Source organism: Triticum urartu, chromosome 2, assembly GCF_003073215.2.
Source record: "Triticum urartu cultivar G1812 chromosome 2, Tu2.1, whole genome shotgun sequence".
Classification (NCBI taxonomy): domain Eukaryota; kingdom Viridiplantae; phylum Streptophyta; class Magnoliopsida; order Poales; family Poaceae; genus Triticum; species Triticum urartu.
Window position 1 is genome coordinate 59,773,876 of NC_053023.1, and position 16,237 is coordinate 59,790,112.

General features: G+C 49.5%; 1 protein-coding gene across 1 annotated transcript; it reads right to left on the minus strand.

Moving 5' to 3' along the window:
* Positions 1-9,469: 9,469 nt before the first annotated feature.
* On the minus strand, positions 9,470-10,235 carry LOC125541014 (flowering-promoting factor 1-like protein 5). The gene has a single exon (XM_048704515.1). It carries the CDS (start codon positions 10,059-10,061, stop codon positions 9,756-9,758), a length of 306 nt encoding a protein of 101 aa, XP_048560472.1. The 5' UTR covers positions 10,062-10,235; the 3' UTR covers positions 9,470-9,755.
* Positions 10,236-16,237: the final 6,002 nt, after the last annotated feature.

Consider the following 16,237-nt stretch of genomic DNA (forward strand, 5'->3'; position numbering starts at 1 on the left):
CGGCTATAGCCATACTCAGCCTTGACTGCCATCAGTTGTGAGATGGTATCTAGCACAAAGAGCTTTGCACCCTCATAAAGAGGTTTCTTTGACGAGGCCAAGATATCCAGGAAGGCCTTTGCGGTTTCCTTCGGCTCCTCCGGTTCATTTGCTGAATGTGACGGAGGTGTCGGTTGTGTAGCAAAGACATCATCTAGCATGTCTCTAACCCCATCATCCTCATAACCAGCGACGCATTGTCATATCACCTCCTCTCTACCACTGTCCCAGTGGGAAAAGTTTATCGGCATATTAAAGTTGGGCATAAATCCATGTGTGCGAAGGTTCTTAGTCATCTCACTCTTATCTCTGCGCATATGTCTCTTACATTTGGCACATGGGCATTCTGGCACAATCCTCATTGGACTACGGAATATTTCTTTCAAAAACAAATAAGTTTTCTCGACCCACTCTGTTGTTACTTGATTCCGACGGAAAAACTCACTATACATCCACTCATTATCTGCCATCTCTGTTTTATTGGAAGCCACACAAAAAAATTAAGGATTCATTTAAATTACTCACATCAATATTTTATTTTTTACAGGGTTGACGAGAAACAACATTTAATCCACCTACATCTCTAATAGGTAAAGATGGGTCCTAATCCCACCTGAGAATGTGTAGATTGAGTACGTTGTCCATGCTCTACCCCATCCCGAGACAAAATTTCGGCAACACCTCCCCGCTGTTCACCAAATACATGTCTTAGAAAAATACCGGGAGAATGTGCATCCGGAGAACAACGGGGAGGCGCCACCGAAATCCTATCTCGGAATGGGGTAGAGCATGGGCAACGTACCCAATCTACACATCCTCGAGTTGTCCGTGGAAAACGCCGGACAATCCGAAAGAGCTGCAGTGATAAATGTGCAATTGAATGCATATTTATTGATGCAACCCTTTCGGACGGGAGACGCCTAGGTTACGCGACTTGATGTGAAAATTTAATCTACTAATATGGGAAAAAAAGCGGACGAGGTCATGGAATTGTTGCTCACCCTCCGATGTAAACGATGTAGTCGATCAAAGGAGAGGGATGATCGTGGACCAACACCTCCAACGTCGACGATCACTCCACGAAGATGGAACACCACAAATCCTTTTAATTACACCGAGTGAAAAAAATTTAGGTCATCGCCTCACATTAACCATTGGCACAACATTATGAATCAACATGAAACAACATGTCAAATTGGAAAAGAAAGCTTCATTAAATATTTTAGAAACCTAGTGCCTCGAATTGCTTCCATCTAACACTAACTTGACCAAACACAAAACTTACTAATATCCATCAATTCATCCATATTTAAAACTAAGTGTCTACAAAATGCAAAACTTGACCAATATCCATCAATCTATACATGCACATATTCAAAAGCTTGACCAATATCCATCAATCCATATTTTAAATTAAGTGTCCAAATTCACAAACTTGACCAATATCCATCAATGCATCCATCTATCACAAACATGACCATCAATCTATACATGCACATATCCATTCATCACATATCCATCTATGCACAAAATAAACAGTAACAAAATGGCAAAAAATGAAAAAAAAAGATCACCAGGGCCATCTTGGGCGCCGGTGCAGTGGGCAGCAAGGAGGCCGGGGGGCAGCCGCCGGGGAAGGGTGGACGGGGGTTGGGTCCGCCGCAGCAGGGCGTCGGCGGAGGGGGGCCTCTGAGCTCCGGCAGGCACGGGGTCGGGGCAGGACAGGGAGGGCACGGGGTCAGGGACGCGTGGGGACGGCACGGGGGGGGGGGGGGGGGGGGGGGGGGGGGGGGGGGGGGTGAGGGGGCGGAGAGGGTGGTGGCCGCGGCGCCGCGGAGTCAAGGTGGCGACGGTGTGGCGGCGGCGACACGAAAAGGGGGCGGAGAGGGTCGGGATGGAGGCGGGGAGGGGCGAGGGAAGGGAAGCGGCGGCGGGAGGCGGACGGCGTGGGTCAAGACGGGTGGGGCGTGGTGCGGGCGAGATGAGGAATGAGTGGCCAGCCCTGCCCGTGAGTGGATAATGTAATCTATGCCGACGGCATAGACGTCGGCATAGTTTAAGATGCCACGTGGTAAACTATGCAGACGGCAATGCCGTCGGCATTGATAGCATCTTTTTTTGCAGCAGCATAGATACCATCTGAAAACTGAAAAATAGTACCACATTGTCAAAGGATGAGAAATTTGACTAGTATAAATACTTGGCTAATCCATACGAAGAAAGCTCCCGTATTCATTAGACTTTCGTTAGGAAAACAGACAATTACTCTAAAACTTTCAGTGCCCGGGCACCGATCCGGTTTCCGGGCACTGAAGGTTTCAGAGTAATCGTCCGTTTTCCATGATGGATGCCGGTGTTTTTTATTTGCAGTCTACATCCATGTACACCCGACACGGCCGTTCCCCACCCCCTCCAGGTGCCGGTCGCGGCGCCGTCCGTGAGGGGGGCCACACCCAGGAGACGCGTGCCGCCTCTTCAGACATGCCACCATACCACCCCGCATGTATGAGGGCCTGGTGCGACGCTTCGGTGGCATTGCTACCCCCCCCCCCCCGGCCCCCGTCCCGCCTAACACCGGGGCGGTTGACCACGAGATCTAGCCCTTCGACTTTCCACGGACGGGCTTTGACCAGTGGACCTATCCACCCGGTTGTGTTAGGTCAGCCCATAGGAACACCTGGGAGCAACATCCAGGCCAAACCCACAGCAACATACCCTCCGTGTAGACCCGATGCGTCTGTTTCCCCCTTCTAGGTGCCGACGACGGCGCCGTCCGTGAGGGCGGCCACACCCTGAAGACGCGTGCCGCCTCTTCGCACATGCCACCACACCACCCCGCATGTATGAGGGCCCGGTGCGACGCTCTGGTGGCATTGCTACCCCAGGGCCCCTGTCCCGCCTAACGCTGGGGCGGTTGACCACAAGATCTAGCCCTTTGACTTTCCACGGACGGGCTTTGACCAGTAGACCTCTCCACCCAGTTGTGTTAGGTCAGACCATAGGAACACCTGGGAGTAAAATCCGGGCCAAACCTACAGCAAGATCCCCTCCGTGTAGACCCGACGCGTTCGTTTCCCCCCTCCAGGTGCCGGTGACGGCGCCGTCCGTGAGGGGGCCACACCTCGGAGACGCGTACCGTCTCTTCAGACATGCCACCACAATACCCCGCATGTATGAGGGCCCGGTGCGACGCTCCGATGGCATTGCTACCCCCCAGGGCCCCCATCCCGCCTAACCCTGGAGCGGTTGACCACGAGATCTAACCCTTTGACTTTCCACATACAGGCTTTGACCAGTGGACCTCTCCACCCGGTTGTGTTAGGTCAGACCATAGGGACACCTGGCAGCAACATCCGGGCCAAACCCACAGCAACATTCCCTCCGTGTAGACCCGACGCATCCATTTCCCCCTCCAGGTGCCGGAGGCAGCGCCGTCCGTGAGGGGGGCCACACCCCAGAGATACGTGCCGCCTCTTCAGACATGCCACCACACCACCCCGCATGTATGAGGGGCCGGTGCAACGATTCGGTGGCATTGCTACCCCCAGGACCCCCGTCGCGCCTAACCCTGGAGCGGTTGACCACGAGATCTAACCCTTTGACTACCCACGGACGGGCTTTGACCAGTGGACCTCTCCACCCCGTTGTGTTAGGTCAGCCCATAGAAACACCTAGGAGCAACATCCGGGCCAAACCCACGGCAATATCCCCTCTGTGTAGACCCGACGCGTCCGTTTCCCCCCTCCAGGTGCCGCCGGCGGCGCCGTCCATGAGGGGGGGCCACACCTCGGAGACGCGTGTCGCCTCTTCAGACATGCCACGACACCACCCTGAATGTATGAGCGCCCGGTGCGATGCTTCGGTGGAATTGTTACCCCCCAGGGCCCCCGTCCCGCCTAACCCTGGAGCGGTTGACCACGAGATCTAACCCTTTGACTTTCCACGGACGGGCTTTGACTAGTGGACCACTCCACCCGGTTGTGTTAGGTCATCCCATAGGGACACCTGGCAGCAACATCCGGGCCAAACCCACAGCAACATCCCCTCCGTGTAGACCCGACGCGTCCGTTTCCCCTCTCCAGGTGCCGGTGGCGATGCCGTCCGTGAGGGGGGCCACACCCGGAGATGCGTGACGCCTCTTCAGACACGCCACCACACCACCCTGCATGTATGAGGGCCGGGTGCGACGCTCCGGTGGCATTGCTACCCCCAGGGCCCCCGTCCCGCCTAACCTTGGAGCGGTTGACCACGAGATCTAGCCCTTTGACTTTCCACGGACGGGCTTTGACCAGTGGACCTCTCCACCCGGTTGTGTTAGGTCAGCCCATAGGGACACCTGGGAGCAACATCCGGGCCAAACCCATAGAAACATGCCCTCCGTGTAGACCTGACGCGTCCGTTTCCCCCTTCTAGGTGCCGGCGGCGGCGCCGTCCGTGAGGGGGGCAACACCCGAGAGGCGCGTGCTGCCTCTTCAGACATGCCACCACACCACCCCGCATGTATGAGGGCCCGGTGCGACGCTCCGATGGCATTGCTACCCCCCAGGGCCCCCATCCCGCCTAACCCTGGAGCGGTTGACCACGAGATCTAGACCTTTGACTTTTCACGGATGGGCTTTGACCAGTGGACCTCTCCACCTGGTTGTGTTAGGTCAGCCCATAGGGACACCTGGCAGCAACATCCGGGCCAAACCCACAGCAACATCCCCTCCGTGTAGACCCGACGCGTCTGTTTCTCCCCTCCAGGTGTCGGTGGTGGCGCCGTCCATGAGGGGGGCCACACCCCGGAGACGCGTGCCGCCTCTTCACACATGCCACCACACCATGCCGCATGTATGAGGGCCCGGTGCGACACTCCGATGGCATTGCTACCCCGAGGGCCCCCGTCCCGCCTAACCCTGGAGCGGTTGACCATGAGATCTATCCATTTGACTTCCCACGGACGGGCTTTGACCAGTGGACCTCTCCACCCGATTGTGTTAAGTCAGCCCATAGGGACACATGGGAGCAACATCCAGGCCAAACCCACAGCTACATCCCCTCCGTGTAGACCCGACGCGTCCGTTTCCCCCCTCCAGGTGCCGGCGGCGGCGCCGTCCGTGAGGGGGGCACACCCCGGAGGTGCGTGCCTCCTCTTTAGACATGCCACCGCACCACCCGGTCATGGTAGGTCATCCCATATAAACACTTGGGAGCAACGTCCCCTTCGTATAGACCTGATGCGGCTGTTTCCCCCCTCAGGTGTCACACCCCTCCGTATAGAATCGAAAACTAAGGTATTTATGCTTATATTAAAACATGCTACATGTAAGTTAATTAAATAATAATACGTAAAAGAACAAAAAAATTCTATATGAAATGCAAAAAAACTGAGGCCATGGGCAGATGGATGGCGCGCCGCGGATCGATGGCGTGGCATCTATGCCGACGATAGCCGTCGGCATAGATGGTGGTCGGTGCGCCTCAGATCGATGACATGGCACGCACATCTATGTCGACGGCCGCCCGTCTCGGCGGTTAGCATAGGTCGGGCGCCGTTAGCCGCACGTCACAAACGGGCCGCCGGGCCCGCAACTATGCTGACGACGGCTGTAGGCGTAGGATGGGTCTAAGTCGATGGCAAATATGTGCCGACGGTGGCCGTCGGCATAGCTCGGGATAGCCCGACGGCCTTGGTACGCCGACGACCTGGATCCGGCTGTAGGCATATCTAGGAGTAGGCCGACGGTGGCCGTCGGCATACATATGGCCGTCGGCACCGGCCCCTGTTCCGGTAGTGCGAGCGCTGAGAGAGAGAGAGAGAGAGAGAGAGAGAGTCGTTATGTGTGTTTTTGTTTGACTCATCTTCTATATCTAAATAGCTAGCCCCCACTAGGTTATTTCTCTCAACATGCAAGTATATCATCTCATCATTCTACATGCTTGGAGAAAAGGTCCACCACAACATGCAATCATGCATAATAAATGTTAAATTGTGATCCAAATTATACTGTGTTGGATTAGACGTAGTACAACCGGTGTGGGCCTTTGCGTTGACGTCGACGCGTACGAGTACAACTCGTTTACTTGTCCTCCAAGGACTCTCATGTATTGCCCTCATATATACCCCATGTAGTCGCACCTCGCCGATGGCCTGTCGTCTCGTGCTTGTAATACTCCTCCATCATAGTGATTGCGCCTTTGTGCGTCTGTGGTTTTCTCCCGCAATGATTTCCACGTAAAAATCCATGTCTCTCGTGTCTCGTTTATTTCTCGTTATTATCTAACAATAAAAAGGCACCTCGTCATGCAAACATGCATGAGAATTTACATTATACAATAATCAAACACCATACATCATATCTATTTTCAACTTTAGTCCTCAGAATGAAACAAATTAAAGAGGAACTTGAGGGGATCTAGAAGAAGGAAGAGACTGCCATGTGGAAGAGATCTAGAGATAGGAAGATCAAAGAAGGAGACAGAAACACAGCTTACTTCCATGCTGTTGCTAACCAACGCAGAAGGAAGAATCAATTGACTATGCTGGAGGGTCCTAATGGGCCTGTATACTCCACTAAGGACATGCTGGAGGCGGCCACTAACTTTTATAAAAACCTCTTTGGGTTTGAGCCTAAACCTAATATACATTTAGATGACCAGTTTTGGTCTGAGGAAGAAATGGTGACAGAAGCATAAAATACTTCCTTGGAAAGACCTTTTTCAGAAGAAGAAATTAAAGAGGCCATTATGGGATCATATGCTAATGGAGCCCCTGGTCCTGATGGTTTGTCTTTTCTTTTTTATCAACAATTCTGGGAGGTGATTAAGGGTGACTTTATGGCTCTGGTTAGAGATTTTGAAAATGGGACTCTGGATGTCCAGAGACTAAACTATTCTATTGTTACTTTGATCCCTAAAGAGCCAGATGCCAAGAACATGAGGAAATTCAGACCCATCTGTTTGAGCAACTGTTCTGTTAAGATATTCAGTAAAGCTATGACAAACAGAGTTTGCCCTGTTGGTCATAGGCTCCTATCCCCATGTCAATCTGCCTTTGTGAGAGGCAGGTTCATTTTAGAAAGTGTAGTTACTGCTCATGAGGCCATCCATGAGGTCCATAAATCAAAAGAATCTGGGATTGTTCTTAAAATAGATTATGAAAAAGCCTATGATAGAGTGAACTGGGATTTCCTAGTAGAAATGCTTACATCTAGGGGATTTGGGGCTAAGTGGATTAGATGGAACTTATCCATTTTGCAACAGAGCTCTTTCTGTGTTAAGATCAATGACACCCTTGGTCCATACTTTGTGGGTGGAAAAGGTTTAAAACAAGGGGATCCAAGTTCCCCCATGCTTTTTAATTTGGTGGTTGATGTGTTTTCTCGCATGTTAGCTAAAGCTGTTTAATAATAATATCATATCTGGGATTGTTCCCCATATCATCCCTCAAGGACTCATATGCCTGCAATATGTTGATGATACAATTCTCTTTCTTAACCCTAAACCTGAATATGTTAGGAACTTGAAATGGCTACTTGCCTGCTTTGAAAACCTTTCTGGGTTAAAAATCAATTATGACAAATGTGAAGTAGTACCTATCAATATGAATGAGGATGATGATAAACTCCTGTCTCAGATTTTCTGTTGTAAATTGGGGGATTTACCTCTAAAATATCTTGGAGTTCCTCTTCACTACCTCAAATTGAGAAGAGAAGACATCCAATACATCATAGATAAGATCATCAAAAGGATATGTGGATGGAAGGGGAGACTACTTAGCTATGAAGCAAAACTAGTCCTCCTCAAGGCATGCATTGCCAGTATCCCCATGTACCTCATGTCAGTTATTAAGTTCCCCAACTGGGCGATCAAGGCCATCACTTCTCAGATGGCTCACTTTTTCTGGGGGAATGTGGGGGATGAACATAAGTACCATCTTGCTAATTGGGGTTTGATCTCCTAGAAAAAAAAGACTTTGGTGGTCTGGGGGTACCTAACCTGAGAGAATTCAACATGGCCTTACTAGCCTCTTGGGCTAAAAGGTATTTTATGGACAGTAAAAAAAACTGGGTGAAGCTGATCGACCACAAATATAAAACAACTAAGCCAAATATACTGTGGTCTAGGCAGGGTGTAGGCTCTCCCTTCCGGAAAGGTGTCACCTGGGCCTTGGAGGGGGTTAGGCCCTTCTATAAATGGAAACTAGGGAATGGTAATAAAATAAGCTTTTGGGATGACGTTTGGGTGGGGGATTCTTCCCTCAAAACCCAATTCTGGGACGTGTATGAAATCTGCCAACAGCAATGCTGCGCAGTTTCTGAGGTATGGGATGGTTCTACTCTCAAACTTACCTTCAACAGATGTGTGGAGGCTGGGTTTTTGGATAGATGGCATGAATTGATCCGAATCATCTCTGACATGCCAATAACTGACGAGACAGACCAACCCATTTGGAGATTGGAATCGTCGGGGGTCTATTCAGTTAAGTCGTTTTATAACATGATTAATTGGGGGGGAGTGTCTACCCCCATTTGGAAAAAATTCTGGAAGATTGTTGTACCTCACATATATTTAGTCTTTCTCTGGCTAGCTTTTCATAACAAAATTCTTACCAGGGATAACCTGAATAAGAGAAGAGAGGTGGAAAATCTAAAATGCTTATTTTGTAATGAGGATGAAACTGTCTGTCACCTGTTCTTTGAATGTGTGGTTGCTAAACAAGTTTGGAGTGATATATCTGACTCTTTTGAGTTTAGTATTCCAAATGACATGAATGAATTATCTTCTTTCTGGAATCTAAATAACAAAAAGTCTGTTACTAATATTGCTTGTGTTGCTACCATTTGGAGCATTTGGACGATGCGTAATGACATGTGCTTTCAGGGCGTACAGTGGACAAGCACGCGTGCAATCTTGGCAAGGATCAGCTCGTCGCTGCATCAATGGAAGGTGCTATGTGTGGGCGACCAATCGGTGCTGCTGAGAAGATGCATCCAACTCCTAGATCGGTGAAGAGGCGAGCTGCTCAAGATTGCATGGGAGTCGGCCTGAGAGCTTGCAAGAGAAAGATCGAAGAGGAGATGCTGAAGATTCACCCAGTGTGAAAAGAGATAAAATAGTAGAGTGAAAAAGAGCTGGCAAATGTATCCGTCAGTTCCCCTGTCGTGGTAGATGTATGACCGTCTATGCGCTTCCTCAGAACGCTGAATTTGTCTTTTGATTCCGGTGTCTCTGGTCCTGCTATTCAGGCAGGTCCCGAATGCTTGTAACGGTCTGCTGTGACTCGCTTTGCTTCGTTTATATAAAATGGAGCGGGGGAAAACCCCTTTCGATCAAAAAAAATATTACTTTAAATATTCATGTTTCACACAACCAATTCTAACTGAATATATTACAAAAAATTTCCCACAACAACGGGGTATCATCTAGTTCAATAAAATGAGGCGGGGGAACCTTTGGTAAAACAAATTTATTTCGGCGGGATCTAGGTTTCTTAATCAGAGATTTTAAACCCCGGTACTCACGTACATATATTTTCCACCGTTAAGTGCACACAGGTTACATATTCTGACAGAGGCCCACAGTTACATACTACATCACACAGGAACAGTACAACGCATGCATAATCGTACACGCAGGTTCTTATTTGTACGTCTATACATATATTCGTGGCGCGGAGCCATGAATTTATCCGGCTAGAATAGGAAGAATATTACCGACCAAGATGGCTATAACTAGAGGTCGACGACCTTGAACTGGTCGCGGTTCTTGACGACGACGTCATACATATGGGTGGAGCGGAGCCTGGAGAAGTCCCGGGGAATGGAGATGAGGTCGACGCCGCCGCGCTTGTGGAGCTGCACGATGGCGCGGTCCTCGTAGTAGCGCTCCCAACCCAGCGACCCCAGCCGCCGCTCCAGCGCCTCGAGCGACCTCATCGTCTCGTTCGCCGGCACGTACACCAGCGCCTTCCGGCTCGTCGCTTCCTGCTCCAGCTCCATCACCCCGTTCTTGAACACCCACACGCCCCCCGCCGCCATCTTTCTTCTTCTTCCTAGTCTTCCTTACTTGCTAGCTACCTTCGATCGATCGACCTTGCTAGTGTTGTGTTGCACTACTTGCTGCAGGTTGGTTGGGCTATAATCTGATGCGTTTATATAGGCGGATGCCGGATGGGGAGCACTGAGAGGATGCGGTGAAAAGCGATGCATAGACCGATAGGGACTTGTTCTTTTGTATATTGGTGTAATTCCTTGATGTTTCGGTATTCGATGACAGCAACGTACATTTGTTCTTCCTGCTCGGTACACCGTATGTACTTACTTCCAAGTTCCAAGGCAATCAATCTGCTCGAGAAGTGCGTGATTAGTATCATTCTCCTCAATTATTCTTAGATTACACGTAACTAACCGAGGGCTTCCTTGGATCCGGCTTGCCTGCTCCCTCCTCATGCTTCCATCCGTGCTCCCACTTCATCCTACGGCTGTCTTTTTCTTTTTTTTCTTTCTAATCTAATCATCTCCCCCTAATTTTAAGGGATGGGGCCGGGACTTATTTTATTCCAATCAAATCATGCCACGTATGCGGGAGCACGGATGGGTGCACGCGGGGGGAGCAGGCAAGTCTCGTCCGGCTTTACCAGGCTCACTCCAATCTTTACCTTAAAGTGGGCTAGAAGTTTGAATAACAAAATCTTAGTTATAAGCTAACAACAAAGTAATATGGATTCTAGGGAGTATTAGATTCATATTTTTTTAATTTTTATTTGATTCATATTTGAAAGAAGATTCTACTAAGATATTTGTTCTGATCCAATTATGTTGTTGAGACAACTGAAAATTGTTCCTACTTGTTCTGGAAATATTTTTCTTTGATTTGTGAAATCTTTAGGTTTAGCCAAGATGATAAAATAAAATATCAACATCTGCAATACTAATAGATAAAATATTAAACTACTTTTCATGTTGGATCAAATGATATAAATTTGATATTATGGATATTCATATATTTTTCTAAAAACTTGATCAAACATGCACACATTTGACTTTCTGAAAAAACAAATACATCTTATATAAAGGAATGGAGGGAGTATGTTTCATGATTGTTTGAGTGATAGCGTAGAGATTCCCCAAAATCATGCTAAGAATACGCGTGGTTGAAGCGAAGCAACTACTTTTGAAGTAACATAAAAATTTACCTTTTTCTCCACAACAAGATGCTTAGTTTCTTGTTGGGCTTCTTCTAGAAATTTTCCATTAGGTAATTTATAGGAATCATTGATCTTCCTTTCATGGGCGTAATATATATTTTATATCATTCCTAAAATACAGAACTCTAAATATGATTTAAGCACAATTGCTACGCCAAGTACTATTTTAACTCAAAGGACGGAAGCTTCCGGATGGGTTTCTCCATTAAGTCGGCGCCGGAAAAAGATTGGAGACCCACCACAAGCAGTGAACAAAAGGCCTAAGAGTGGTGACCAACCATCTACAAAAGGAGCGGCAGAGCAAAGCAGAGAAGAGAGAAGAGAGGGGGGGGGGGGACAAATAGAGAAAAAAATAGTGTCGACTCCCTGTGGCAGCATCGAAGGGATATCATAAAGTATAATTGGCAGAATTTTGTTTTAAGGAATGTTTTATCAATTCAATTTCACTTCATTTGTACCCCTGGCAAACGTCGAAATGGCCTCCAATACTATTCTAGAAATGAAAAAAAAACTATAATAGTAGATGAATTAGAAAAGTCAACTATTCTTTGTGATTTCATACCGCTTGTACTACTGAAAGCTTTTCTAGAAATTTCCGAAAGAACAATTTCAACGAAATCTTTCATTATGTTTGTACTTTTTTGTGCAAAATCATAATTTATTAGTCAAATTTTAGGTTAAAGTTAGGTTCAAAATTTGAGAAGGACTTAAAGGCACTGCAGGAGAAAATTCATTTCATGCTTATATAATACCCAAATTGTTTGTATCCAGCTCATGGTTTATAATTGGTAAAATTAAGTAGTCCATTCTTCCTAGGAAAATAGATAAAGTCATAAAGATACTATATTCAAACTTCTCTACACTTTGACCACTGATACATACAGAGAAGATATTCATGTTAGTTAGGCGAATATAGTGACAATATTTTTCTTTCCACTAAGAATCACATACGGATGTATATAGAAGCACTTTAGAGTGTATATTCACTCATTTTGCTTCGTATGTGGTTTATAGTAAAATCTCTACAAAAATTTATATTTACGAACAGAAGGGGTACATTTCAAGATTCCGTTAGCAACAATGCAGCAGAAAAACAAGTGGTGTCTCGGTTCCAGTTCACCACAAAACAGACAAGTTAAATCATCAGCGTAGTGCCTCATAAGAAGATCATCTCTAGTACGGATTTTATTATGGAAAGGTAGCCAAAGAAAAACGAGGAATAAATTCAATCAACTTGTGAGTTGTGATGTGATTGAACAGAATATAACCACTTGATGCCAGAAGATCAGAATGAACCCTATTGAACTCAAACGCCGGTCAGCTCATGCGCGTAGGTACGAGAATGCCACACATTCCTCAAGCAGGAGTACGCAATCTCAGCAGCCGTACGTTAACCCACCCAAAAGATCTGCACCGGCGGGGACCGCCGTTGCCGTTGCACGAACAATAGCGAAGCAAGGGCATTTCCAACGTTGATCCGTAAATTAGCTCCGGCATCTCAGTTCACGGACACTGATGCCGGAGGCCGTCATCCAATGCTATCTGCAAACATTTCAGTTTTTATGGACACTGATGCCAAAGATGCAGTCTTCGACGAGGAAAAGTAGAACATGGGAGACAGATTGATCCACTTGAGACACAATGCCCTGCCTCCTTCCATGCCCTACTCATTCTTGGAGGAGTCTGTGACCTGTCTGTTGCCGGCGTTGGTGGACGTGGGATCGATGATGGATGTGGACGGTCTATTGCTGTCTACCAGCCACATGAGCCCCCGAAAGTTAGATGGCGGCGCGTCGGACGCGCAACTGGCCGCCGCGTCCGACTGCGAAGGAACTTTGTTGCGAGCGGCGCGGGCGGCCTCGTAGAGCGCACACTACTCCGCAGCGAAGTTCGGGTTCGCCACCGCCATGGCGGCCACGGCCTCCTCGCTTGCGCGCTCAGCGTAGATTTGGTCCTTCGTCAGCCGGTGCTGCTCAAGGAGGAACATGTTGTACCTCTGCTCCTCCGGCACCTGCGGGAACGCCGACATAGGAGCCGGCGCACGCTGCACCTCCTCGACCATGATGGCGTTGTAGTGCGCATGCGCCTGCTGCATGGTCAGGCCGTGATGCACCAGCGCGGGATGAGGGTGTGTCGTCGGAGACCTCTGGCAAGCTGGCCGGCAATGCCCTGCTCGATCCGCTTGGCACGGTGGGACTGCCAGGCGGCTGTAAGGGCGGCCAACTCATGCTTCATGTCCAGCAACATACTTTCCTATAGCGTTCCCGCTCGTGATCATGACGGTTGTGGAGCAAAGGAGGGGGATTTATTGTGGGCTGTAGTTAGCTTGGTGTGGCCGCTTTTAAATAGTAGATTCCGGCGAGGCCAAGCGTCTGGGTGCGTCAATGTGCGGCGTCGGAGTTGGTTCCTCGTCGGTGAGCTTGCTTAATGACGGCATACGGACGAACGGTTATTGAGCAGGAATGTAGATATTTGTCTCGTCACATACAACAAATGTCGCTTCAGCATTGAATAGGCTCGAACACCAAGGGCGCGTCGCAGACGGCTCCCTCGGCAGGCGCGACACTTCAATACCGGCGCCAGTAAGAGGTCACTTTCACTGTGGACCAGCGTCATTGCGGAGCGGGCGCTCTACAGCGGCAGGAATGTAGGCAGCTGGCGCCGGGTGGAAACACATGCAGGCGAGCGGGGAGGGTTTGGTTAGGCTCACGTAGGGCGTGACAGCGGTTCAGGCACCCGTAAACTCACCTCATTTTGTCTCCGGTTTACGGAAAAAAGCACCTCCAGGTCGCTGAGCGGACCGATACAGACTGTGTTAGATGACACAACACATCTAGACCGGCAACGCCAGCGTCGCCATTTGCCCCATAAAGGTCTAGACATATGTGGGCGATTTGAGAGTCGGGTTGAAGGTGCCCTAATGTTCGGTATTATCTTCTGCCGGCGTGACGTGGACTAATGAATGTGCTGCTCCTGGCGTGCACGTACGATGCGTGGAGGAAGCTGTCGCACGAGGGCCTTCACGTGGAGGCGCGACCCGGTGTCCGCACAGCGCCACCACTTGCCACCCGCGGGGTACGGAGGAGCCAATCAGTTTCCAGTTCGAGCGATTCGGCGTCAACACCACGCGCGTGCCCGGGGTGGTGCGGTATGCCAAATCTGATCGCTCTCCTAGAGGGCGACCGCGATGGCGAAGATTCGGACGGAAAGTTGCCGGCGGAGGTTCGCTCAGCTGACGGCTCAGTCTCCGTGGCGCGAGAATCACGTAGACCGCACGAACGGTACGTGGCCGCGGACGGTGCGGCTCATGAACAGTACGCTGCGCGCACGTGAGCGCGTCCAACTATACGTGTACATCTGGGGTGTGCGTGCGTGTCCGGTGACTTGGAAAGTAGCATCTGGTTGCCTGGAGTTGTGGAGCCAGCTTAAGCACCGGACGTACCGGACAAAAAAATCGACTCAGACGAACGCCTCAAATCGGTCTCAAACATTAGACTAGTGGTTGGATGATTAAAGAGACTGTGGTACCCCAGCCCATCGGGGTTTAAATCCTGGTGCTCGCATTTATTCCTGGATTTATTTAAGGATTTCCGGCGATGCGCATTCAGTGGGAGAAGACGTTTCCGTCGACGACGAGACGCCTACGGTGACGTCGTAAATCTCAAGATGATATGCCAGCTCAGTCTTTCGGAGGTGCTCATAGGGGTAGAGTGTACATGAGCGCTTGTGTCTGTACTGATGTTCAAAAAATATCCAGCTCAAATATGAGACGGATATGAGGTGACCTGGGCACAACCGGGCGCCATATATTCGTCCCCTTTCGATCACAGGACCAAACCCTAGCCACTCCGCTCCGCCCCTCAAGCTCCCGCTCGGCAATCTCTGGCCTTCTCCAGCATGGCGGGCATTGGATCTGACTCCGACCATTTCGGATCCGTCAACGATGGTGTCTGGAGGAGACAATGGCCGTCCGCCGCGGCAATCCATTGCGTCGATGCAACGAGCACTTGAATCTTCCAACATCGCAGCCCCTTAGCTTCCCCACATCGGGAGGGGGGGTATGACAGCTACCAGGACCGGTGTGCCCGCCGTGGGAAGGAGAAGATGAGGGTGGCCAAGGCCCGCCTCGCTGCCAACATGGCTGCGGCGTGCGCTGCCACAGAGGAGGAAGCCATCTGCATTGGCATCATAAAGAAACGACAGTGGACGAACACACGTGATCTCGTTCGAGAGCAGTCGGGTGGTCCGTGGCATGGCCGGACCGCCCCCAAAGAGAAGGAGGACAGCAGCGGATGAAACAACTCTCACGCTGAGTAGATCCAACTTGATCCATATTGCGTTTTTTATCACCACTTTCACGCACCGGAAAGGACAAGGGCGGCCGTGGTTGATCTTCTTCATACCTAGTATGTATGTAGAACACGCTAAATTTTGATAGTCCGATGGTATGTCCTGATGCAGTAGTTAGCGGCCCTTTGTACGGATTTTTTTTGAGAATACGCCTAGGCGTATCATAACTTTATAGAAGGCAGAAGTGTAAGTACAAAAAGACTATCACCCGCTACGAACAATGAGCGTAGCACGAACACCACACACAGGCATGTCCAGGGACAGCCACCAACGACCATACAAACACTACAAAGCACAAGCACTTACCCTAACAGATAACAACATCGCGTCTCGACCCACACCGGCACCTCTGAAGACTAACTGCTCCACTAAACTTCGCTTGTCGACACACCATCTACCCTGAATGCCGAAGAGGAGGTGGCAGGTAAATGGCAGGACTTGCTCTGGTTATGCAAAGGAAAATTTAAGGTGTTCGATTGTGCGAAGGAAAATTTAAGGTGTGTACGCTCAGTACCGTGGACGCGTTCGGATTCATCCGCGGGCATTTAGAGGTCCAAATTAGCAAGTTCGGGTTGTGCATGCTCTAAGCTTGAGCTTGTAGTAGTACATGTGTCCGTGAATTTCGAGATGTGAAATGTGCGTGGACCGTAAAAGATG

Bases quoted from the DNA above. Each gene is read 5' to 3' on its own strand.
- LOC125541014 (XM_048704515.1), bottom strand. From the start codon at position 10,061: ATGGCGGCGGGGGGCGTGTGGGTGTTCAAGAACGGGGTGATGGAGCTG.